Source organism: Pygoscelis adeliae, unplaced genomic scaffold, assembly GCF_000699105.1.
Source record: "Pygoscelis adeliae isolate BGI_AS28 unplaced genomic scaffold, ASM69910v1 Scaffold154, whole genome shotgun sequence".
NCBI classification, from domain to species: domain Eukaryota; kingdom Metazoa; phylum Chordata; class Aves; order Sphenisciformes; family Spheniscidae; genus Pygoscelis; species Pygoscelis adeliae.
This window is the reverse complement of record NW_008825113.1, coordinates 4,109,148-4,134,106: the sequence shown is the minus strand read 5'-3', so window position 1 is coordinate 4,134,106 and position 24,959 is coordinate 4,109,148. Positions and strand designations below refer to the sequence as shown.

General features: G+C 43.9%; 1 protein-coding gene across 1 annotated transcript in view; it reads right to left on the bottom strand.

Moving 5' to 3' along the window:
* The window catches only part of IGSF5 (immunoglobulin superfamily, member 5), a 24,425-nt gene extending 14,523 nt beyond the window's left edge, over positions 1-9,902 (bottom strand). Inside the window, exons 1-2 of the mRNA XM_009328034.1 lie at positions 9,845-9,902; positions 962-1,282 (exon numbers count right to left, since the gene is read on the bottom strand). Of these exons, the coding sequence (XP_009326309.1) occupies positions 962-1,282; positions 9,845-9,902 (379 nt within the window). The remainder of the gene's footprint in view (positions 1-961; positions 1,283-9,844) is intronic.
* Positions 9,903-24,959: the final 15,057 nt, after the last annotated feature.

Genomic DNA, 24,959 nt, shown 5'->3' with positions numbered 1-24,959 from the left:
CCTGCTGATAGTTTTAAATCTTATCTTGCTGCCCAAAATTAGCTATGCCTTGAGACATGAATTTAAAAACAATCATTATTAACACAGATATACCGTATGCATAATATAAACTACAGATATTGCAACTTCACAGACACATTGTCCAGTATGTCTAAAGCACAAGTCTCGGCTTTCAGTACCTTTCCAATAAAAAGCAGGAAATTATACTTTTTAGCCTTCCTGATATATTTCCAGCTGAAGGACAACATAATGAAATAACAGTGTTTCTCTCTAAATTTTAAATATGCTTGGGTTTTATCAGGAAAGGTTTACGGGTAGATGATGAGATGTTCTCATTACATGGAGCATCTCTTTGAAAGTGGATAGTGTCTGGTAGATCTTGCTTTACTGGCTGCACTCTGTCACTACTGATGCTTCAGAGAGGAGGAAGAGGTCTCATACACAGGGGCTTGATACACAGGAACTTTTTGTTCCTTGGAAATGGTAGCTTGCAGCAACAATCATATGACGACTACCGCTTTGTGTCTCATTACTTCTACACGCTGTTAAATCAAACTCAAATAAGCTGGATACAGACTGATTCCTGAGTCAGAAATCAGGAGGGAGATCTGCCCTAAAGACAGCAGAAGGTTTGTGTACAAAGATCCATACCGTTTCTAGCCAAAAGATCGTTTTTGACTGACTGCTGGTGGGCCTGATATAGCCTTCAGGCACTTTAATGCAATCCAATAAATAAGAGATGTAACAGGAAAAAACAAGGGCAGTTCAAAACTTTGTTAATGGCCCTCTGAATGTGACTCTGAAACCTGCTTTGACAGTAAAATTAAGACAAGGAGGACAGGAGGCAAAGGATGGTAAATGAGAGCATGTACTCCTTCGCAGGGATAATTTGGGCAAGGCATCAGAGGATTCCTTTAAGTGCCGTATAATAAAATAGCTTTCTATTGATGGCTATACGCACCTTGAACAGAAAGAAATGCAAAGCTGCTCTCACTAAGTTGCTGGATGCTGCATTCAATTTTTCCAGAGTCACTCAGCTGTGTGTTGTGGATGATCAGCTCCGAGGTAAACCCATTGCTACTGGTATAATTTTGAGAGGTGAAGCGGTCTGATGTTTCAACAGCTCCTTGAGAATTGATGACAGTGAGGACAGGATTTCCATTGGACAGCCAAATGAGAATTACCCATCCCACCGACAGAGTGCAATTAAAGCGGGCTTCTGAACCAACAAGGACTGTTGCATTAGTAGGGCCATTTATAATAGAGTAACAAAAGCCACGACCTGGAAGGAATTAAAAAACACAGTCTGTAAATACATATACAAAACCACCACCAAAGGCCTTTAACTTAATTTTTACTGCCAGCAATTTAAGGCTAAAAAGCCAGGCGCCCGGGTTCAAATAGTGTTATTCACTAGGAACACCGGGGTATTAAGCACTTAGTCATGTATCAGGAAAGACTGTTGATTCAGCTGAGCTGGCACTTGACCTCTGACAGTCATCAGCACCTGATACTTTCAGGAAAAGATTATTGTCTCATTTTCTGTAATGCCTGTCAGTAAGTACTCAAAAGATATGTATGGTGAATTGAAATTGCAACCGAGTAATGTTAATCCCACAGCAGTAAACAGTGGTCAAATGCTACATTGTTATAATGGATCCCCAAGCCAATCATTACAAACCCAAGAAGTACAGGTTTATATAGGTTAAAAGATCTTAACCAGTACAGAGATGGAGATGTACAATCTAATCTTTCAGCTCCAGGTTAGATTAAATGGTTTTCTTTAAAGATGCATTTGATTTTTGGTCTCTCCTCCTCCCACTCCAAAATCAACTAACTTTCTCTTTTCAGTGATTCACTAAAAAGCTCACTTATCATTTTGCTGAAAGAAAAAGGTTCCACTTTTAAATAGGAAAATACATGAGTTGTCTAGACTTTAAATAAATAAAGGAGTATGTAACTGGTCCCTTTTCCATACCTCAGATTGCCACTGATTTTTTGCAGCCTCAGAATATATCCTTCCATGCTCTTTCCCCTATTCATCTGCCTCTTCCCTTATTTCTCATGCGTGCATCACATACATCCTTCCCCACCTTCTCAGGCTTTCTGTTAGCCAGAGCTGCTGTAATTCATGAGTTTTTCTCCTTAAAAGGTAGTATGAATTTTGGCTACTATTCTTCAGAACTGAAAGCTCATTTCTAATGAAGGCATTCTGTTTTCCTTTCCTCCTCAACAGACCCAGGGCCTCCCGTTGCCCTCAGAGGAATGAATGTGCAGCTGTTGCCCAGGCAGATGGTGGATCCACTGCGCGTGGGAAGGCAGAAGCACTCGCTTCTACCAAGCAGAAAGTGAAGGAAGGATGAAGGCAGAGACCTTTTTTTCAGAGCAGCAGCTGTGACTTCAGTCCCTGAAATAGCTAGAGGAAATGGGTGCTATTTTGAAGGTGGGAAATTTTAAAGTATTTCTCAGAGATGGAACATCACTACCCTAGTCTTCATGAGGGTCAAAACTTCAAACTGTAAGAACAACCCAGATTATTTGGTTGACGTCTTAGGGAACAGGACTTGAGAGAGCAGTGTTGTATGAAATCAGGAACCTGCTTCTCTGGGTCTTTGTTCTTTGTGAATCCCTTTGGATTTTGGCTCAGTTCTCCAGAGTAGGCTATGTCCATGTGCAGTAGAGCAAAGGCAGAGGTACTATTGATGCCTTTCAAGGAGGAGTAGCTGACTAAATGGCCATAGAGTAATTCAGGTTGGAAGTGACCTCAGGAGGTCTCCAGTCCAGCCCATCTGATAAAGCAGGATTGGTTCTGAGGTTGGACCTGGTTGCTCGTGGCTTTATCCAGTCAGGGCTTGAAAACCTCCAAGGATGGAGACTGTACAGCTTCTCTGGGCAACCTGCTCCACTGCCTGACTGTCCTCATGGGGGAAAAGCTTTTCCTTTTCTCCGCTCTGAACCTCTTTTGTTTCAACATATGCCTGTTGTCTCTCGTCCTCTTGCCATTCACCACTGTGAAGAGCCTGGCTCCATTTTCTTGACAACCTCCTTGCAGGTACTGGCAGGCTGCCATTAGAGACCCCGCTGCCATCTCTTCTTCAGGCTGAACAAGCCCTGCTCTGTCAGCTGCTCCTCACAGGGCAAGTGCTCCAGCCCACTACCATCTTGGTGGCCCTCTACTGAACTCGCTCCAGTTTATGAATGCCTTTCCTGTACTGGGGAGCCCAAAATGGTACGCTCTCATAAGCCAGTCACTTCACTAAGTCAGTGCCACCCACAGCCTTGCTGGTTGCAGGTGAAGTGGAGGGGGAGGGAGGGGCCTGCCATCGCAGGCTCTGCTGTCACCGAGGTTCATCTCAGGGGACTGTCCATGCTCTGCACACATCCCACCAGGCACAGCTCTTTCTCATCCCACACAGCTGCTATCGTCACTTCACCTGCCTCTAAGCTCGGGTCTGCTCCCTTTCGGCCTAGTGCTTACTTGCACCTCACTGTGACAGAGTTACTCTTTGATGGGGGCATTGAAAGGTTTCGGTGGCAAGGGACCCCAGGGAATCTCTAGTCCAACTCTCTGCTCCAAGCAGTGCTAACTTCACAGTTATGCCGTTTGCACAGGGCCTTGTCAAGTCAAATTTTGAATATCTCCAAGGATGGAGATTTCACAAGCTCTCTGCAGACCAAGCAGTCCTGCCAGTGAAATCTACCTCACCAGTGAGTTTTTCATCACTTACTGGGAAACGTTCACGCTGAGAAGCACCAGGACTGCCAGTGCTACCCCTAACGATTCAGGCTATAGTCTGCATAATTGCAGCAATTAGATACTACACTCCATAGCAGTCTAATTAAGACCCTGTGTCTGCAAATTTGGCCTGAGCATGTGTGTTCAATTATTTTCCGGGAGAAAGAAAGTCTGAAATGGCCATTGCTGCCTTGCTAAGAGTATTCGGGACAATGAAGTGATTTTTAAAGGTTTCATTCAACCAGGTTTTGTACATTTTGGGTAGTTTATTCATTTATAGATTAATTATAATTTATTGAAAAATTCATCTTTCATTCAGTCAAAATCTGATGTGAGTAAAGGAGGCTATGCTGTATTGTTTCACACAAAAGAGATGCTTGGTAGTTTTATAAATGGAAACAGAGCCCAATCTCAGTTACAATGTTGCAACCAGAGCCTTTGTGAACAGACCCAGGGCATAGGGTCTGTAATCTCATTGCTCCAATGTCAACATCATTCTCTAATTCCCAGCTCACATTTAGTCCTAGGCAGTGTATATCTAACCAGGTTTGTGCCAAGAATTGTTCTTTAATATAAATAGCTCCTCTCTTTCCTCCCACCCGCCGCATGTATTTACAGACAAGAGCCTCTTCATTCTTTGTTTTGCAGGATTATGCAAACCTAGCTCTCCCTGGTTCTTTGTATGACTGACTCTGAGTTCTCCCATGTTTACAAAAACCTTTACAAAAATTTTCCACCTTCCTGGGTTATGTTACCTCTGCCATGCACCTCATTCTCCAAAGTATATCTGTGTGTGAGCAATAAAACATTAAATGAAAAGCAAACTTTACTTCCACTGATAGTTAATAAAGCCAGATAAGATACAGTAAAGCATATTTCTGTTCAACTTAAATGGCTCATTTTTTCCAGTAGCATTTATTCAAAGCTCTCTTCAGACTTGTAAAGGTGAACTGAAATGCTTGAAAACATGAAACAGCTTGAAGGCGAACTCAGCAATCAAATCTATGTGCATACCTTAATATGTTGCTTTATTTCCTCTCTTTTCTATTTGTCAGTTCTGAATGTTAGGGATTGGCCACATATCTGTGGATGGCATCATTTACAGAGCTACGAGTTTTCTCATGAACGTGCACTGATGAAGTGCATTCTAGTGAGACCATTTGTCACATAATATGGCTCTCTTCCCTGATATTCAACATCTAGTTGTCATGATTTCTATTCATAACTTGTGTTACCAAGGTTGAGACACTGTCCTAAGCTCAAACATGTCTTTGAATTACCTATTTTTTCTTGACTCATGTTGTAGCCAGCCTTTACAATACTACTCCCTGTACATCTGTGGTGTCTATAACATGTTCCTGTGCTGAGTTTTTTGATTTTTACACTTTGTTTGAATTCTTCCTGACCGGTTGAAGTGGAGATAAACAGCTACCATGATGATAGACACAGCCATGAGCAAAATTCCTTAGACTTAACACCAAAATGCATTTAGTTGCTCATGAAACAGGAGCTGCAATACTTATCCACACTGCTCTTAATGCAAACTGATCTCTGTGCATTTGTAATTTATTTCTATGCCTGTGCAAACACTTTACTTTCTTAAGGAGCCGTGGTTTGCCACGGCTCTGAATAAATGATGTGACTTTCAGTACACTGCTAGCTGTTAATTAATCATTTGCTATGAGATCATGTCTGTGAGTTCCATTATAGTCTTGAAATTTATCCCTAAACGTGAATAATCAGTGATCATCAGCTCTAAAAATACATGGCTGATATTGCTTTTGTTTTCTTCAGACAGTCAGGACAGTATAGGCAGGTAGGTATGAGTTATTCCTTCATTTATCTAATATAATATTTTTTAATCAGTCCATGGGTAAGGTAGGATCTACATCTTCTTCCACCAACCACATCTGCTGAAGCAATAGACGGGCTTTCTCTGACTTCTGTGAGCTAGGGAACAGGTCCATAAGCCCTGTATGGGGATCCTATGGGCAGCAGGAGAACTGAGGGGTGGGACATAGCACAGCCTTGCCTCCATTTAGATCTAAGTAAAGCCCCAGCACAACCAAAAAAGGAGCTTCATGAACCTCTCCACCTGCTGCCAAAACATTTTTGGTGGTTTTAACTTTACCTCTTTATCTTTTTGCTTTTATTTTTTATCCTGCAATAGAACATGGAGTCCTGAACCAACAGTGCGTTCCACTGTCCAATCCACGTACAAACACTGATAAAGTAACTCGTGTAAGGTCAAAGAGGACATTCATGACAGAAATGGGATCTAAACCCAGTTACCAGTGCTTTAAGTCAGTGCTGTGAGTCCTTTTGCTGGGCCTTGCTTCTTGCACTAAGGAGAAAATTTTAGTGCTAGTTTCATTTACATACTGCTTAAAAATACCTTGCAGATGGTTGCTTTAAGACAAATTAAGGCCTCAGGCTAGACTGTCATTGCACTTTACAGGAATTACATGTTCTGCTTTTCACAGCTGGTTTAACATCTGCTTCCCCACACACAAGCAATGAGGAATCCCACCCAGGCAAATACCATCTTTGCAATAGGGAAATGTTAGGCTGTCTTCATGATATTGCATTACCCCTAGATTTTTGAAGAACAAAGCTGAGTTAGGACACCTTCTTTGAGGCACATCACTAAATGTTTATAAAGCAGTCACCAGTGGTGAAAGTTTGCTTAAACTGGTAAGTATTTATGGTACTTCAGGTGCTCAGTCCTTCCCAACAGCATGCAGTATATACCAACCCCTTTATGAGCTGCTTATTCCCTCCTCTGTCACACAAATTCACTGTCACATCACTGGGGGCTTTGAAGAAACAAAAATGCATCTCGTTCCCTGGATGAAACCTGCACTGAGGGAACCTCATTTGCCAGAAAACTACCCTTGCCATTTGTCACCGATGTTTTTTCTTCCTCACTTGAACTAACTTTAAAGGACCACTTTTTCATAGAATCATAGAATCATAGAATAGTTTGGGTTGGAAGGGACCTCTAAAGGTCATCTAGTCCAACCCCCCTGCCATGGGCAAGGACATCTTCAACTAGATCAGGTTGCCCAGAGCCCCGTCCAGCCTGACCTTGAATGTTTCCAGGGATGGGGCAGCCACCACCTCTCTGGGCAACCTGTGCCAGTGTCTCACCACCCTCAGCGTAAAAAATGTCTTCCTTATATCTAGTCTAAATCTACCCCCCTTTAGTTTAAAGCCATTCCCCCTTGTCCTGTCGCAACAGGCCCTGCTAAAAAGTTTGCTGCCATCTTTCTTAGAAGCCCCCTTTAAGTACTGATAGGCTGCAATAAGGTCTCCCCAAAGCCTTCTCTTCTCTAGGCTGAACAACCCCAACTCTCTCAGCCTTGGGGTTGTTCAGCATGTTTTTCATGCTGAAGGTTTCAGCAACAAGGGCATCGAGACATGGCTACCTTCTTTTCCTTCCCTCCTCTCCTCTGCTGACTTTCTTTCCTCTTTTATAAGTGACCAATTTGGATGCAGTGCAGTGAAGGACAGGATGGACTTATCCTTTTGCCATAATGATTCCTTTTCTTTCAGCCTCATTATCGTATTTCAGAATAATCTCCCCCTCTATACTCATATCGCCCTTCCATAAACCCTGCCTTTTATCTTTCAGGTTTTGTGTCTAGTCTCTGTCTTCCTCCCTTCCTTCTCTGCTATTTCTGTTTGGATTTCCACATTTTTTTCCTTCCAGTCTGTTTTAAATTTGTTTTTCTTTTCATTCTTTCTGTAGTCTCCTGCTCACCCCACCTTGCCTTCCGCCTTTCCTGCCTCATCGCTGGCCCACTGCTCTAGCAACAGCTCTGCAATAAATTGTTTTGGATTTGGTAAGATTTTTTTTCAGCACATCTTCAGTTTATTTCAAAAACCAACAACCCAGAAGCTGAGCTTTTTGAAAACCAAAATTTCCACCCACCTGCATACAAACCTCTCCACAGGAACACAAGTGTGTCTTCCCATCTTTTCTCTTACTCACTGTTTGACAGCTGTCCTTTGCAGCCTCTCCTGGCTCTGCTGCTGGACTACTCCTCCTCTCCTCCTGCACTGCCTCTTGCCTCTAGTGGTGAGGGTCCCCAGGCTGGGATTACTGCAGCAGCACCACCACCAATATCCTGGCAGCAGGCTGGGACCCTGCACTGCACGTCAGCTCTGTGGTCTGCAATACTATTGCTGCCAAAGAGCATGCTGTGCCCATCCACGGGGATGCTCAAACTGGCTGTGCCACGCAGCCATCTCAGCAGCCTAGCCACACCACTCAGCCTTGTGACTCCTGGTATCCTGAGAGCAGCAATACTTCCTTCAAGAGCAACACTTGACTCTCCACAACACACTTTTTGTCTCTGCTTTGGGGTGTGCTCCCATGGCTGCCCCACACAGTGTGGGCAATGCCTGCTACCCCAGTACAGCTTGCAGGTGGGGCAATAAAACACCCATTGCAGGGGTGCTTGACTAAAATCATTAGTGAAGGGTAACAGAAACCCTCTCAAACACGTAGTACTCTGCTCTGGAAGCTTAGGAAGACAGTGCAAGAAACAGAAAAAATAAAAATTGAGACTTCCTTGTTATAACTTCTCAGTGTCCAAAAATAAGAGATCTACTGACTTCCAGAGCCAATGATTGCATCTGCACCTGTGGATCTACCCTCCATGATATTTGTTTCTAGCTTCTTTCAGCCTGTTCGTAATTTGGTATCCCCCATATCCAGTGACCATGAGCTTTACTGTTTAATTACATACTGTGAGGAAAAGTACATTCTTTGGTTTGCCTTAAACCTTCTTTCTGATAGTTTTACTGGTTGCCACTTCTTCTTTTTGTTATGGAAATTGTGAAAAACCATTTCACCATTCACGTCCATATAATTAATTATTTTAATAAATCTTTACTATTTCTTCTTTTTCACAAGCAGAAAAACATCCCAGTCTAATGAAGGCCTCCTCATACCTTTGATCACCTCTGTCACACTTTATACCTTTCTCAGACGTAATATGTCCTTTTTGAAATGGAAGGGCTAACAAAACATCCAGTATTCAAGATATGTTTTCTGCAGATTTATATAATGCCATGTTTCATTCTATTTCCCCTGTTGAAGACACCAAGTGGTGAAATTTTCTCTCTTTTTCAGCAATTTACTCTCTTTCCAAGATATCTATTCTTTTCCCCCACCAGACATCTTCAGTTAAGTCATGCTTTGCATTGAATGTTTTCTGCTCCTTTATTACTTACTCACTTGGCATCGTGACATTTTCTGGCAAATCTTCCTAGACTCTTTTTGGATTTGGCTGCCCTAAGTAATTCTGCACCACCTGCAAAGTCTGCCACCTCACAGTTCACTCCTCTTCACTAGGTTGTTTAAGAGCTTGTTGAAAACCACACATCCCTGTGCAACTCCACTGGGAACACCACTCTGCTCAGAAAACTCACTGTTTATTCCTGCATGGTGTTTCCTTTCACCAATTATTAAGCCATGACAGTACCTTCCCTCTCATCCCACTGCAGCTCTCTCCTTTCAGAGCCTGTTAAAACCCCAGCTAGACTATAATAAAAAAAAAAAAAAATCAGCCTTGTGTCCATTACCCAACCAGTCACTTTATATTCACATTTTCTTTAAAGCTCTGCCACCACCTTTTATCTGAATTCATTTTGAAACTCAGGCATGTGAAATGTAAATTGGAGGCAAACTAGCAAAATGATAACTTGCACATATTTCTGGAAGCAAAATCAGCTGCTGATATTGAGTTCTCTACAGATGCCCCCTCAAAAGCATTCCCAAATAGACAGGAGGAAGAAGAGCACAAGGAGAGGGAGAAATAAGTGGGAGACCCCTGCTCACTGGACGTGAGAGAGGACAGCCTCCCCACCTCCTCCCCACCCCATCCACTGCTCACTTATGCATACTGAAGCCCACTCTAAGCCATCAGATCATTCAGGCTTGAAATGCAAACTTAACCATTTCAAACATTTTAAATAATGCCCCTTTGGGACTGACTGTTCAATCTGATATCACCAGTAATTGTCATTTACACAGCTTCAAAATTAGTTCACACATTTTGTCCACAGTGGCTCATTTCACAGGTTATGAATGTGTCCTACCTGGTAGCGAGGCAGCTAAGATGAGAGGAATTAAAATGAGTTGCTGGAACCTCTCCATTGGAGCATTCTCTCCTGGTCCCTAAGGCAGAAAGCCACCGGCGGTCACTGCATACTTGAGAAGAAGCTGAAGGACAGAACTTATCAAGAAACTCGGTAATGAGCTGCTGCTTTGCGTCCTGTGATAAAATGTGACTTTATGTGACCTGTATTACCAACAAGGGGAGAAGATTAAATGAGGGAGGGTTTGGAAGGAGACCAGTATCTTTTCTCAAAACAACTGTTTCAAAACAAGTAGAGGAGCTTTCTTCAGCAGAGAAACCTGCCCCTATGGACCTTGCATCTCTCATGCCCTGAGTCCCTCCTGGCTATTACAACACTACTGCTTCAGGATTGACTGTGTCAGGGGAGCTCCATCTGCATCATCAAAGTTAATCATGAGCAGCTGGGAAAAATAATTATCTAAGCTCCCTGCAATTGCATGTGTATTGTGGGAGCACCATCCGTGCCGCCGGCGGCGTCATGGCAGACTAATGAACCCTGTGCTCCATCACTTACTGTCATGCAGGGCAACTGCGCAGGGCGCCAGCTGCTCCCTTGGGGTCGGAGGGGAGCAGACCTCCATACGGAGGGGTTGTTACCCCCACCTCGGGAAACCGATGCCTCCTGTGCCAGGCAGCCTTCGGGAGAGGAAGCGGGAATATATCCTAATGCACTGCTACACCCAGAAAGTTTGTTTTGATGTCTTTCTGTGTGCTTTACTCCAAAACTAGGATTCCTATTCATACTTTTCCAGGCAGAGCCTGGTACCATCACTGCTGCGGCGGTCCCATCAGGCCCTTGCCGCACAGGGGCCACCACAGCCGGGAGGAACAGCTCCTGCCACCCTGGCCTCTCCATCTCACCTGCCCTGGGGCAAGGATGAGAAACACAAAATCTCCTCCCAGCTCCTCAGACTGAGCGCTCAGAAAGGCTGCTAGTGCAAAGAGTGTCCCCAGAATTATTTCTCTGAACCTGAGAGTGCCTCTTACACCCCAAAATAAAACACCACCAGTTCTCCACCATGGTCAGAGATAAGATACAGAGCTTACTTCTGCATTTCCTGCTTTTCCAGCATTCGTGATTCACTTGTGTGATATTCTTCTCCTCCCCCTCAAACTATGTGGGAGAGAGTTTGACTGCACTGCTTGGTTTACAAACGTCTCAGCTGGGAAACTGAAGCTTGCCTTCATGAAAGGGACTCGGGTCAAAGGATGTGGTTTTGTGGCCAGCCCAAGTTTCTTGTCAGGAAAGTGTTTTAGATTTCAGGGGTGTTCTTTGTGGCAGATCTGTGCAATGCATAAATACTAGTATCACCGCAGAGATACCCTGAGTTTCCTGTAACAAGCATACTTTTTTAACCGCCCTTTCACTAAAACCAAAACCACACCAAAGCACAAAACACAAAAGCCCTGGCCTGGCTGTTTTGCTGCCCTTAAGCAAGCAGTTCCTTTTGCAGTTTTGTGTGAAGACCCTGCATTAATTCCCAGCAGGGCTTTTGTGAAAGCAGCGGTGGTGGGATGGCACAGGGGTGGGTGGCAGTGCCTCTCACAGGGTCCCCGTGTGGGAGGAATGCCCCGCGCCCAGACCTTCCCTGCCCGCTGCACCACTGCAACCAACAAAAAACATTTCTGCTGTCTTTCCAAACATGTTCAGCTGCAGCATCAAGCTATATCGGAGCTCTGTTCACTGCTCGGTGCTTTAGGCAAGGGGGCTCGCTGAGTTTACTGCAGCAGTTGTGACCTGACCGGCTCAGTTGGCAGCTTGCTCTGCGTTTTCTCGTTTAGCAAGCTTTCAGTCAAGCCCTGTCAACTAATCAATGTTTTAAGCCGAACCTGTGTGCTGATTTCTTCATATGCATGTTGGGAGGGGGGCTAGTTTGTAGGCTGGTTTGGGTTTGCCCGGTGCATTTTGAAAGGTTTTGGTTTTTTCTCACCTCCACGTTTCGTATGTGGAGGCGTCCCCAGCAGGCAGCAGGGGCGGGAGGGTCACCATGCACAGCTTGGAAGGATTTCTCCTTGCTCTGTCACTGTGATAGCTCTCAGCACGTACACAAATCAGTCAGTAGTTTTTAAGAGTTAGTATTATCTGTCATATGAAGTGAAACAGCCCAAGTAAAGCACCAGGAAACAAATCCAAAAGTCAGGGCCATGTCCTTTTCCAGGAAGCTGTGATCCCAGGCAGGATCTACAGGCCTAGCGAGGTCCCCGCCGGCCAGAGCAGCAGCCTTCATACCTCCACTTACAAATCCAGCTGCACCAGCGCAAGCTGAGCTGAGCGAAATTTTATGGAGAAGAATAAAATTGCTAGAATCTTATGCCGAAATTCAGGCCAAAATCAGTAAATAGCTTGGGGTGAAGTAAAGCGAGACAGGAAAGGAAATAATCTATACTGTTTTGCTTTACTTCATTTCAAAATGGACTTTCAAAGGGCCAGGAAATATCACCCGATCCCCAGATGAAACAGGATATTTTGGCCGATGAATTAAATACCTGGGGTTTGGCCTGAGCTGCTTTTCACCTTCTCCGCAGGTACATGGGGCGACTCGCATCACCAGCACTGCCATGCATGGCTCTGAGCCTACCAGCTCCGGCATCCGCGCCAGAGGCAAGGGGATAATATCGATAATATTGCCCTAAAGGAGCAGCAGCTGGATCCAGCCTGGCACGGAGCGGGGCTCGGATACTTTGGGCACCCCGCGATGCAGGGGACACCCACCCCAAAGGTCGGGAAGCACAGCAGGAGATGGGGGCTGCAAAACGCCCCTGCTCACCCCACTGCTGCTGGCCCAGGGCAGGCTTCCCTGCTGAGGCAGGAGCAGGGGAGAGGGTTAAATTATCTTTCAGCCGCCAGCTCCTTCTGCTGGGAAGCGAAAGGCTCCGGAGAGGTTACCTGGATCACTTCCCCAGGTGCCGAGAGGGTGTCTCCCACCGCTTGCCCTTTGATGACAGGCCCGCTTACACCCTCTGCCCGGGGGACACAGGAGGAGACCGTCGGTGTTCAAAGCGAGGAGCCCCAGGCCAGCCCTATCCTCCTCGCCCCGAGGAAACCTCCCTCAGGTGGCAGGGCCGGCTGCCCGAGGTGCTACGGGGAAGGAGCACCAACCTTTTCCGCCTCTCAGTCGCCGGCCCCCAGGGCAGGTACTCACCCCGACATTGTCCCCGCGATACGGTGAGGTAAGGATTGCCTGTCCCCTTCCTCCCGCCCAAATACGCCTATTGCTGTGTTAATATTTAACCGGTCCTGCAGCAGGAAGTAAGGCACAGCCGATGACACACACGCAGGAGCAAACTTCACACCGTCCCAACCTGAAAAGCTGGATGGGTGCTGCCGCCTGACGTCTCACAGAGGACGGCCACGTCGCCTTGCCAGGACGCAACAGGAGGCACAGGATTTATTTTCCCCAGTTTATAACTGCGCAGGTGAGTGTGTTGGTGCCCCGGGCCAAGGCTGGAGCTCGTCCCACTGTTACAGGGCTGCAGGCAACACGGGAGAGAGCAGAAGCACCCGCCCGCGGGCCCTGCGCCGGTCGTGCCCTCACCAACAGGCGCTGTCACCCTCAGCCGGGGGTGTTGGGGTCCATCAGCAGCCCCTGACAGGGTGAGGGGCTGAGCCAGGGCCAGGGTCTGTCCAGGGGGTCCAGTCAAGAGCTGAAGGAGACGAGGCTGGGGACAAGGCTGGAGGCAAGGCCACGACATGGTGCCAAGGGGCCCAGCCAGGGGACAGGGCCAGAGGCAGGGACGGGGCAGGCTGAGGCATCGCTGGGGCAGGGGCCAACAGCCCCAGGTGGCTGATGTGGGGCCCTGGGCTGTGGGCAGGGTGGGAGAGCCCTGGGGGGCCGCCGAGGGAGGGTGAGGCCCACTGGTGCCCTCAGGGCCCTGGCAAAATGGGCCCTTACTGTGAAGTGCAACTTTATAAGCAGTTGGTGAGAAAACTGAATTGGTTTTCCATCTTTTAATGGAAAATACAGTCCCCAAGTGTTCTTTTTTTTTTCCTTTTTTATTTTCATATTCTTTTCCTCCTTTCAGTTTTTATTTTGGGGAATTTTTTATGTTACGTCAGGAAAATGTTCATTAAATCATTTCATTTAATTCTGAAATATTTTGTGTTTGTTTGCTCAGTTAAATCACACCTTTTCCTGCCACTTTGGCAATTGTGTGTGCTCACCAAAGCTGCCGTATGCCTCATGAGAGATGCTCTTTCAGTGGCTGCAGCTTTTGCCTTCCTCTGAGAGCTGAACAGCATCCTTCGCATTACGCCATCGTTGATCAGTGAGTTGAACTGATGTGACACATCAGGAGATTTTTATGATGAATCCATCTGCCGGGAAGCTTAAATCATAAAGGGACATATGACTTTCCTGAACTATATTTCCTACTAAGCATGGTAACTGTTCTAGCAAGTAGAAATTAATGCCATGCTGACTCAAAATGAAAAGGTTCAGTTCAGCAAAGGGAAATGAAACAGTCTGTTTGGGGAATTTTGATCAATTTCCAAAGTTAATTTCAGGAACTTTGCTTTATTAGAAAAAATATCACCCTGACTTGTTTAAAAAAAAAAAAAAAAAGAAGCTATGAAGCCTGCAGGAAGTTTTTTGACCAGTTATAATTTTTTCTTTTTGTTTCCTTGCTTTTCCAAACATCCCTTTTTTTTAAGTCTAAAATCTCACACTGTTGTTCAACCAACAGCCCTACTTTCATAACAGTATTCTTGAAATACCTTCTATGTGTAGTTTGATTTCCATCCAAATAAAGCTAGAGGAAGAAAAGGGAAAACATCTAATAAGATTCGTTTCTGGTTACTTCCTACTGGTAAGTAGGAAAAGTGCAGAAAGTTAAAATGGATTGCCTGGATTTTCAGCTTGATTTAATAATGATAACTCTTCGTAAAAATGCTTTGGAAAGGGTAAGAACCGCTTTTAAAACTTCTACAAAACTATCATTTGGCACTACTGAGAAGAGATTGGCTCTGTCATCTTTGTAGTTGCTCTTCAGGTAGATTTAAGCAGCTATTAGATCACCCCTTAACCTCTTCTCTGCCCGACTAAAGCCTTGCTCCCTCAGCATCTCCTCACCAGTGCTGTGCTCTAGACCCTTGATGTCCTGCCACTGGACCCTCTCTAGCTTCTCTACATCCAACTTGAACTGAGGGACACAAAACCACACACAGATTTCCAGATTTGCCTAGTAGAGGAGAATAATAGCTTCTCTGCATTTGCTGGCAACACTTCTCTGAATGTGGCCTAGTACCTGGTTTGCCATATTTGCGGTGAGAGGGCATTGTTGGTTTGTAGTTATCCTGGTGTTCATTTCACCCAGGTCTCAAGAAATTTTCTCAAGAAGTCAAGCTTTCTACCCACTGTCACTTAGGTGGTACCACTGCAGCCTATACCTCAGGGTTGTTTCATCTGATCTGCAGGACTTTGTGCTTCTTCACACTGGATTTCAAGAAGCTTCTTTTGGCCCAGTCCTCAAGCTTATCAATGTCACTTTGGATGTCATGTTGCTGCACCTGTGCTACAGCTGTTGTTAAAACACTAACTAATCACAGGCTGATCAGCTATCAGTTTAACACACTGCAGTCTGTCATGGTCTGTAGATTAGCCATATCCTTAAACGTGTACGCACATAAAGATGCATATACCACTCTGCTGGCCCCAGTCACAGGCATTTCATTCCCATCCCCTCAACGTAGAGAGGACAGGCTGAAGCCCACAGCAGGAACTGGGTGCATTGTGGCCTAGAGCATCCACCATGTTTACATCCTGCTCTGGATCTGACCCCAGTGGGAGTCATCAGGAGAGCACCTGTCACCTCCACCCACACACTTACTGGCTTGGCTTCATCAGCTGAAATCCTCCTGGGTGAATCTGGTACACAGTGACTGGATTCAAATGTCCTTTTTTTTCCCTGGGGCTGCTTAGACAACCAACACATGTATTAATATTTTATTAATTATTTCTCACTGCCCTTGTTAGTTCCTTCCCTACTTCAACTTTCCTAATTAACTGAGCTAATGTGATGAATACAACCATTGGCATTGGTTAGGATGTGCGTGGGATAAGACATCACACAGCATGGCAAAGTGTCCAAATCCCCAACCACTGAGAACATCGTGCATGTACAAGACTACCCATGCTCATGACTGTTCAAAAGATCAGGTCCTAAGTTTGCCAGCCTGATGCAAATGGAAAATCATTTTGTGAATCATCAGCCTGCATACCAGGCAGATTTCTACCTCCCACTCCAGTTTCTCTAGACACTTCTTTCCAATTCTTCCTTTTTCTTCTGCCTGTGAGTAGGAGGATTTTTGCCCCCTTTTTTTTCCCCCAACCCTTCCAAACTTTTTTGCACACCATAGAATTTCTTCTGTGTGGTGTGTAGACTGTGTAAACTGCTGGAGCAACCCTCAACACTTTTTGTTCTAGGGTGTGTTAGTCTGAAACATATGTCTATAGAGCTTGCTGTGCAAACCCACACAAGAAGGTCCAACTGAAATGGACTTTCTGACAGTCGCTTAGTGAAGCCTTCTGTCACTGTCATTGTGGCTGTAAGTGTAATTATTTTTTTCTCACAGGAACTTTGGACAAATTGTCATGATGGCAAATGAAGAGCATTTAGACACTTTCATTTGTAAATTACTTCTAATGAGTGAGAATGCAGCAGGGGAAACCACCAGTCCCTACACTTCCATGCTGTACGTTAGCTTATTCAGTTGAGTCGAAGAAAATACGATCAGAGGATGCGAGCATTAAAATAGCAGAGGAGAGACACTTACAAATACAACGTTAAAGCTGATTTGAGGTCAGTGCTAGAAACAGGAATAAAATTCTTCATTTCCCCATGGAAACTGGCTTGAAAAGGGGTTTGAACATTACAAAGACTTTGAGAAATGACTCCTTATTAAAAAATAAATGTTCTTTTCTCTAGTGAAGAACAGGAGAATTGAAATATCTAGAAAAGGCTAAGGTAGGAGACAAGCTGACCTAGTGACTGAATTAGCTGTCTCTATCTTGACACCTACAGGACTCTTCTCTCTAGTAGCTGATCAGGCCAAAGAGATGTTAAACCATAACTTTTTCAACTCTGCCTCCTTTTTTCTTTCATGCTCTTACACCTTTCCTCTACTGTTTGCCAAAATATTTGGTGCTCTGAAAGGCACGTTTCTCGTTCAAAACAGATTTTATTAGAGTTAGCTATAGAAGTCAAGTGAGATACAGAGATCCCTCTCCTTCTCTCACAAGCTTTACTTTTTAAAATCTTTTCATTAATCTGTTTATGTATTGAAGACTCATCACAGTTTTAAGTTTTGGTTCACATTTCTCCTTAATCAGGACCCAAATGCACTAGAGAAAAAGCTCTAGAAATAACAGGGCCATGCCATTGCCTCTTTTTATTACCTCTGTGACTATTGAGATGCATTTTCCCCCACCTTGTTTCCACTTTGTAGGGTATGAGAACTCCGGAGACCCGTTTCTGCTTTCAACATCAAGCTCAGTGAAGACTCAGCAAAAGCTGGGGTCCTTGCTGTCTACTACATATATATATATTTATGTGAAAAATTAGGATACCCCAAATGTCCCTCTGTTGCACACAGTAGTGTAATGTTTGTCTCCATATTTTAAAAGAAACCTCAGTTTGTAGCAAATGGTTTGCTGAGTGAACAAAAAAGAATTACTGGACAGATACATTAATTATCTGAAAGATACTGACGGTATCCTGTGACAACCCCATTGAATAGATGACGTGATGCAAAGTGGGGCTGTGGGGGCATTTCCAGAGGAGCTGCAATCCTTATGAATACCAGTAACCATACACAGCATGCAGTACCCCCTCCTCAGCTACTGCTAGCCAGCTAAGACACAGGCATCTATCCTAGACTATTTATCAAGGATTTTTTCTGTAGTCATTAAAGATATAAAAGCACTACCAGATGATGCTTCACCTATCCTGACATGAGGGTCTAAGGCAGGCAAGATTTGCCACCCTTTGGTTAGGCCTGCCTCATTATTTTGACTACCGAGTAGTCTGAAAGACTGGGTTAGACTGGACGTGCTGTTTTAGGCTGCAAAAGTTAGCTGAGACCAATCCCACCAACAGAAAATGTTTCATGTTGATCTGAGGAATCCTGTTTTATCTCCTTCCTAGGAAGGCAGGTCATCTTTGTCTTGACCTAAAGATTCATGAAGTGATGCTACTGTGAATTGAGGCCTGGGTAACTCCTCAGAAACCTCCTAACACCAATATAGCTCATCTGATTTTTTTTGTTCAGAGTTTTTTCTTCAGTGTTCTCTTGCAGGTTATTATAAAGCCATAACTCTGTGAAGAATTGCTGTGGGCCCTTAATGAGGAAAGCTTTGGCTATAATCTTCTTCCGGACTTTCACACACAGGAGGCCACAGGATTAAACACTTTATTTGCATGAATATCCTTGCAGTTTTTATTTGGCGTTAATAAATCTGCACAACTGGAATGTAGTTCTCCAGTACTTTCCTGCCCGCACTCCTTCTGAACCGCATTCCATGTTTCCCCTTTGGCAGGTGCATTCCTCCTCTTCAGCACTGAAATCGGTGAGGAGTTGTAGCTGGTGAAATGAAAATGTCATAATTCAGGGAATGCAGATGAAGACATTCATCATGGAGTCCAGGCAACAATAAGTAAGTAAGAAAGTTTATCACAGAATGAAAGAATATGCAGCTTTGGTGCTGTTAGGAGGAGTGTAAACCTAAGAAGGAAATTTTTAGTGCTCTAGTACATCAGTTCCCCTGGCAACATTTTCTTTAGCTTTAGAAATGTTTTGTCTCTGGTCCAAACAGTTAGCTTAATTGGTCTGGTTATCATTCAGTTTATTCTGAGGAACTTTTCAATGTACGATAACGTGCCAAGAAAAAGTAAACATCATGCTCTACACTCATTATAATCACTATTACATTTTTCATTATTGCTTAGGGTCATGATTTTAGACTTCCTCCTGAGCTTTATATGCACAGCCAGATTCTTCAAGGAGTTCAGGCAAAGTGCAAATCTATCCAGAGCTCCTTTAGAACTGGTGCGCTCAACACCTATCAGCCAGTGCACGTTAAGTCCAGCTCTGGACATGTCAGATTAACAGTGCACAAGCCTTGTCAGTGATACGCACACACAAGCACTATGCCCAGGGCTCCAAATCCCATGGGACTTTCCTGATAATGCCAGGAAAACTACCATGGGAGTATGAAACTATACCCCTTGTCTTTCTTTCCAGGTGATTTTGCAAGGTTGCCAGTTATGGGAAACATTAATACTTACACCTCTGAAAATAGAATACCAATGAATATTCCCTAAGTGACCTGCAGGCATGATCCAAACTGATACCGCAATGATGAGAGAGCAGATTATCATCATAAAAGTAGGCATTATATTGGAAAAGCTGTGTCTCATTTGCATTTTCATTAAATGCATCCTTATGACTGACATCTTACTCCTCCCTTTGGGCATTCAGTCCAGATCACCAAGTAGAAATGGCAGGATTTTTTTCTTAGAAATAAATGTACTGTACATGCACTGTACCTGTGATATGGAGTCTGTGACTGAAAGCTGCCCTTGTGCAGTAAGGGAACATAAGTTCCTGGTAGAGATGGTTGCAGATATTCTACTTCTCTTTATGTGGCAGAGTAATGGAAATGCTCGTGATCACTGCTGTATTTTGGCTTTCTCTTACAGAGGAGCAGTAAACTTTATATTAAGCTATTTCCTTTGCCACACTCTTATATAAAATAACATTCCCTAAAAGCTTAGGGAACTGGTGAGTATTGAAAGATCTCAAGAATACAGTGAAGACTGATATGTTTATAGGCTAAAGTTTCCAGTCTCCTCTTCTCCCCTATCCCATGCAGCACTTTCTTCAGTAAAGCTGGAGAAGGTGATATCGCTCAGTTACTGTGGCCTCCAGCAGCAAACCTCCTGCCACTTGATTTATATGTGCAAGGCATGCAGGCTTTGGCCTCAGCATAAGGGGTTGGGATCCCCAAAACGGGCTGGGGGGGAGCAGGTGAGCGCAGAGGTGCATTGCACACCCTCGCCCACAGCACCGAGCTCTCCCTGCCAGCAACAAGCGCTGCTATCCTGCCACCTCCTCACCCCCAGCAGGAGCAGGCTGCATTACGCACGCACACCGTGGCTCACTCCTACTCCTGCCTCCCAGCTCAGCTCAATCTTCTTTTTTATTCCCTAGTTGAACCTTTACTAGGAGAAGCACATGTAAAAGCTGCAGGTCCCTTTATGTACTGGAGTCAAACATTTACTTACAACTGCTGTTCCAGCAATAACAATTAAATTAAACATGAAGGGAATATTGCTGCCTGGAAGATCTACAAGCTGGAGGTGTAAATCACACTGCATAACTAATTTATGACATTCTGCGCCTACAGCTGTATGCTGACGGTTTGTAAGCGTAAGAGCGGCTGTGATTTCTAAGTGCTTTTGGTGACAAAAGAACAGGAAGCTGATTACATGGGCCTCCATCCCTGCACCCAAAGTCATAAATTAAATGAGGTCAGGTTAGGTCAGTAGCTGAACATAAGGGATATTGTGTACATGGTTCAGTTGGAGAGATTCTAAGAAGGGACTTGGATTATTTTTTTCCACAAAAATAATGCATTTTTGAATTTGTGAAATGTAAGGCAACAACAAGGTTATTTCTCAACAATTGAAATTGTCCAATTACATTTTTCAGTGAAAATGTACTTGAGCAAACTTTTTAGAAGGATAGCCTTAAAACCACTCTATTACTAGGCTTTGAAAAAATCTCTATTTGCTCAGCCGGAACATGTGCAAATTCAAGTCTGTTTTTTCAGGCTGGATCTCCTATGCACTGCGTATATCTAAGTCCTGTCACTCAGATGCTTTCCTCTATCTAGTGTGATAATATTTGTAGATACTTTTGGAAATATATTGGTGGAATGAACTAATGAATTTAAGTCCAGATGCAAACAAACAAGCAAAATACACCAGAAAGGTAAGCGAGGGAAAAAGATAAAACAAAAGGTAAAGGTAGTAAGGGAGACCTTTTCTAGTTATGTTTTTTAGTTCATAACTACTTGTGGTTGACAAACGATCAGACTGCCTTCAGTTATTTGACATTTCCCTTTTAAGTGATAGGGGAACAGCACTGCGCTTCCAGGTCCCAAGGAGCATGCTAGTCAGCCACAGTCAAACAGTGCTGGCGATGGTGACACAGGCAAAACCATTTCAGGTTGGATCTTGATCTTCCAGAAGGTATCAACTGTGGTTAAAATTGTCTTTTATCAATTCCCTTGCTATGGTTTTAACAATCTTGCACTTGACACTCTCGTCATTTGTAAAAAACTTTCTGAATTCAGGTCACCGCCTGTTTATAAGGTTTTGTTTTAAGATGCCTTTGACTTCAAGGTGTAGCATGTGTAGATCGTTAATGGCAAGACTGGCTACTGTGGCAGGATTGCATGCTTAATACTTGGGAAAGCACCCCCATTCTTGATCTCTTTCTCTTTTATGGGAATTATGTATTTGCCTTAGGAAGAGGAACCAAGCAGTCATTTTAGGATGTACATACTAAGGCATTTTAGAGAAGGGGAGAAAATTCAACAGATTCAGATTCAACAAGGCCAAGTGCCGGGTCCTGCACTTTGGCCACAACAACCCCATGCAGCGCTACAGGCTTGGGGAAGAGTGGCTGGAAAGCTGCCCAGCAGAAAAGGACCTGGGGGTGCTGGTTGACAGCTGGCTGAACATGAGCTGGCAGCGTGCCCAGGCGGCCAAGAAGGCCAATAGCATCCTGGCCTGTATCAGAAACAGTGTGGCCAGCAGGAGTAGGGAAGTGATCATGCCCCTGTACTCGGCACTGGTGAGGCCGCACCTCGAATACTGTGTTCAGTTTTGGGCCCCTCACTACAAGAAGGACATTGAGGTGCTGGAGCGTGTCCAGAGAAGGGCAATGAAGCTGGTGAAGGGTCTGGAGAACAAGTCTTATGAGGAGCGGCTGAGGGAACTGGGGTTGTTTAGCCTGGAGAAAAGGAGGCTGAGGGGAGACCTCATCGCTCTCTACAACTACCTGAAAAGAGGTTGTAGCGAGGTGGGTGTTGGTCTCTTCTCCCAAGTAACAAGCCATAGGATGAGAGAAAACAGCCTCAAGTTGTGCCAGGGGAGGTTTAGATTGGATATTAGGAAAAATTTCTTCACTGAAAGGGTTGTCAAACATTGGCACAGGCTGCCCAGGGAAGTGGTTGAGTCCCCATCCTTGGAGGAATTTAAAAGTTGTGTAGATGAGGCGCTTAGGGACATGGTTTAGTGGTGGACTTGGCGGTGCTAAGTTAACGGTTGGACTTGATGATCTTAAAGGTCCTTTCCAACCTAAATGATTCTATGATTCTATGATTCTATAATTCTATTCATTTTAACTGGAAAAAGAGCAAGCCTCCTAACTTGAGTACATCCCAAAATGTTAATACATTCACAACCGAAAAGATAAGTGAACACACAAAACTGTGGTAACAAAATACTTTACTAAAATATCATACATTGAATAGTTAGCTCAATATTCTCATGTTCTATGCAAATAATGCAAACATTGTCACGCATTTTAAATTAACATTATATAGTAACCCGCACAAATCTAAGAAGAGCAGCGTTCCTGTTAGATCCATTACAGACGGTTAGCCCTTGTGTTCCATTCAGCTTTTACGTAAGGCAAATGTTTCATTACAAAAATCTACTCTGTGTTCTCAAAAGTGCCTGGAAAGGTTATACTTCCTCGGCAACACTGAATCAGGTGAGGTGTGTGACCAAATCCTTCATGGACATTTTTGAAAATCCTAGCCTAAACTAAGAATATGTTAGTTGATGAGTTAGAATTGTGAAAAATATATTCATTTTTCTGTATTCAAAACCTGATCTTGTGTTGGAAGAAATGGAGTATGCTGAAATGCACAACTCTAACCAACTGTAACACACTATCAGCTCTGTTGATTTGTACACTCCTTCCTACTAAATGAGAAGCACTGGAGTAGCTTTTCAGGGTAACTTTCCAAAGCTATTAATAAAAAACTGATTTAATGATCATCTGACCCAGAAAGCATAAAAATTTTAGGATAGTGCACTACTTTTACAGATAAACTGCCCCAAAATTGCATAAATTCTTTTATTAGCCTGTACAAAATTTTAAAAATAAGTATATGTACACTGCAGTATTGTGTTTACAGTTCTAGTTATATTTCTGATCTTTTTGTGATGATCTTTCATAGGAAAATACACATAATTTGGCAAAAGGCCACTAATACAGTTTTGATTGTGTTAAAAGTCATGATTTGAGGCCTAAACTGCAAAAGGTAATTTCATTTAGCTGATACATATAAACTGACTAGCACCAGTGGCTTTGTTTCAGTAAATGAATTTGCCTTACACGCAATCATCTACTTCTCTTAAATCACCTTTTCCAGCAGGATAACCTTATATTTTAAGTAATTAATTATTCTTTTACTATATTCTTATTCAAAGCAGCCTACTGAATGCAGAGAATTATGAAATCAATTTCTAATTTATGTGAGCACAAAGAAAATCATATGTTGAGGAAAATAATGCGCAGCAACCTAAAGCATCCACTTGGGAAGCTAATTTGCAAAAAGGAGAGGAATAGGCTATCTGAATCCATAACATTTCAACCTATACTCATTTGCTCCTCATCCGAGATTTAGCATGATAAGCCAAATGCTTCAGATGATAGATAGGCATTAAGGTGCTTAACAACATATATTCAGTGGGGACAAAATATTTCAAATGCAGTAATAAAGAGAGGCATCTTGCACAGGTCACTTGAAATTACAAATGGACTCCCTGGAAACAGTATCCAGAATGGGATGGTTTCTTAAAACATGCCTGAGGACCTTATTTCCAATGGCACAGTAGCTATGAGTTGAACCCCAAAAATATAGTGGTAGCATCTGCAAATGTGATTAACAGAGAATAGCACCAACTTCCCTGTTAGTAGCCATATTCAAGTAATTAGGAACACTCCTGAACTAAAATAAATGCCACAGTCAAGAAGTCTAGCAGAACTTGGCCCTCAAGGGTAACTTTTTTTATGATGATACAAAGCCACAAATTGCTCAGGTAAGACATATTTTAATGCCACTCACAAGCAGCCATCGTTCAGGGAAGCAACCCAAAATACTGTCTCCTAATGGGAGACTTGACCCTTTGGCCACGAACCCAGCCTGACAGAAGACCAGCAGCTGCACCATCCCAGGTGCCACCACACTTCTCGGAGCTCAACACCTAGCGGAGGTGAACAAGTCAACGCATCCGTATGTAAATGAATAGCTATTCTGCAGAGATGCAGGCTCCCTGGGGACTGCACGGTTGGACTGGTCCTGCCAGCTGGGATAAGGCATAGCGGTGGAAGTAAGACCCACAAGGGACTGCAGGATTATTTCTCTGAGAACAAGAGGAGGCCAGGATGAACATTAGGCTGCATTATGCTGTCCCAACTCACAGACTCTCCACCCCACAAGAGAGGGAGCTAGGAGCGGCCAGGAAGCATTCCTTTATGCTCAACATTTTTCCACAAATTAAAGCAATAGCCAGCTTGCACCTTGGGTACAATAGCAATGAATGACCAGAAGACATTTCTACAGGTTACATGGAAAGAACAGCGATTAAAATGCTGTTGTTAGGCTTTATCAGTCTGACCCATCGCAACTACTGAAGGCAGCAGCAAAAGTAGATGTGCTACAACAGGGCTTTGAGTCCAAGGGCAGATACACCTGCAAAGTTGGGATGGGAGGCGGAGAGGTGCTGTTCAACCCGGAGCTGGGCTGCCCACCCCCTGCCACAGGGTACGTGCTAGGGAAAGGCAAACACCTCCTTGGTCACCCACCCGACCCACCTGGATAGCCATATCCCTGCAAACACCATATACGCAGCTATTTTCTGAATGGGAAACTTAAAATAAAGAAGATTATTCTTCTACCAAACAAATAAACATTATTTCTTTCATCATCAGTTGTCAAAAATAAGTGCATGAGCTCAGGTTACATCAGAAGAAATTAAATAATATATTTTTTACC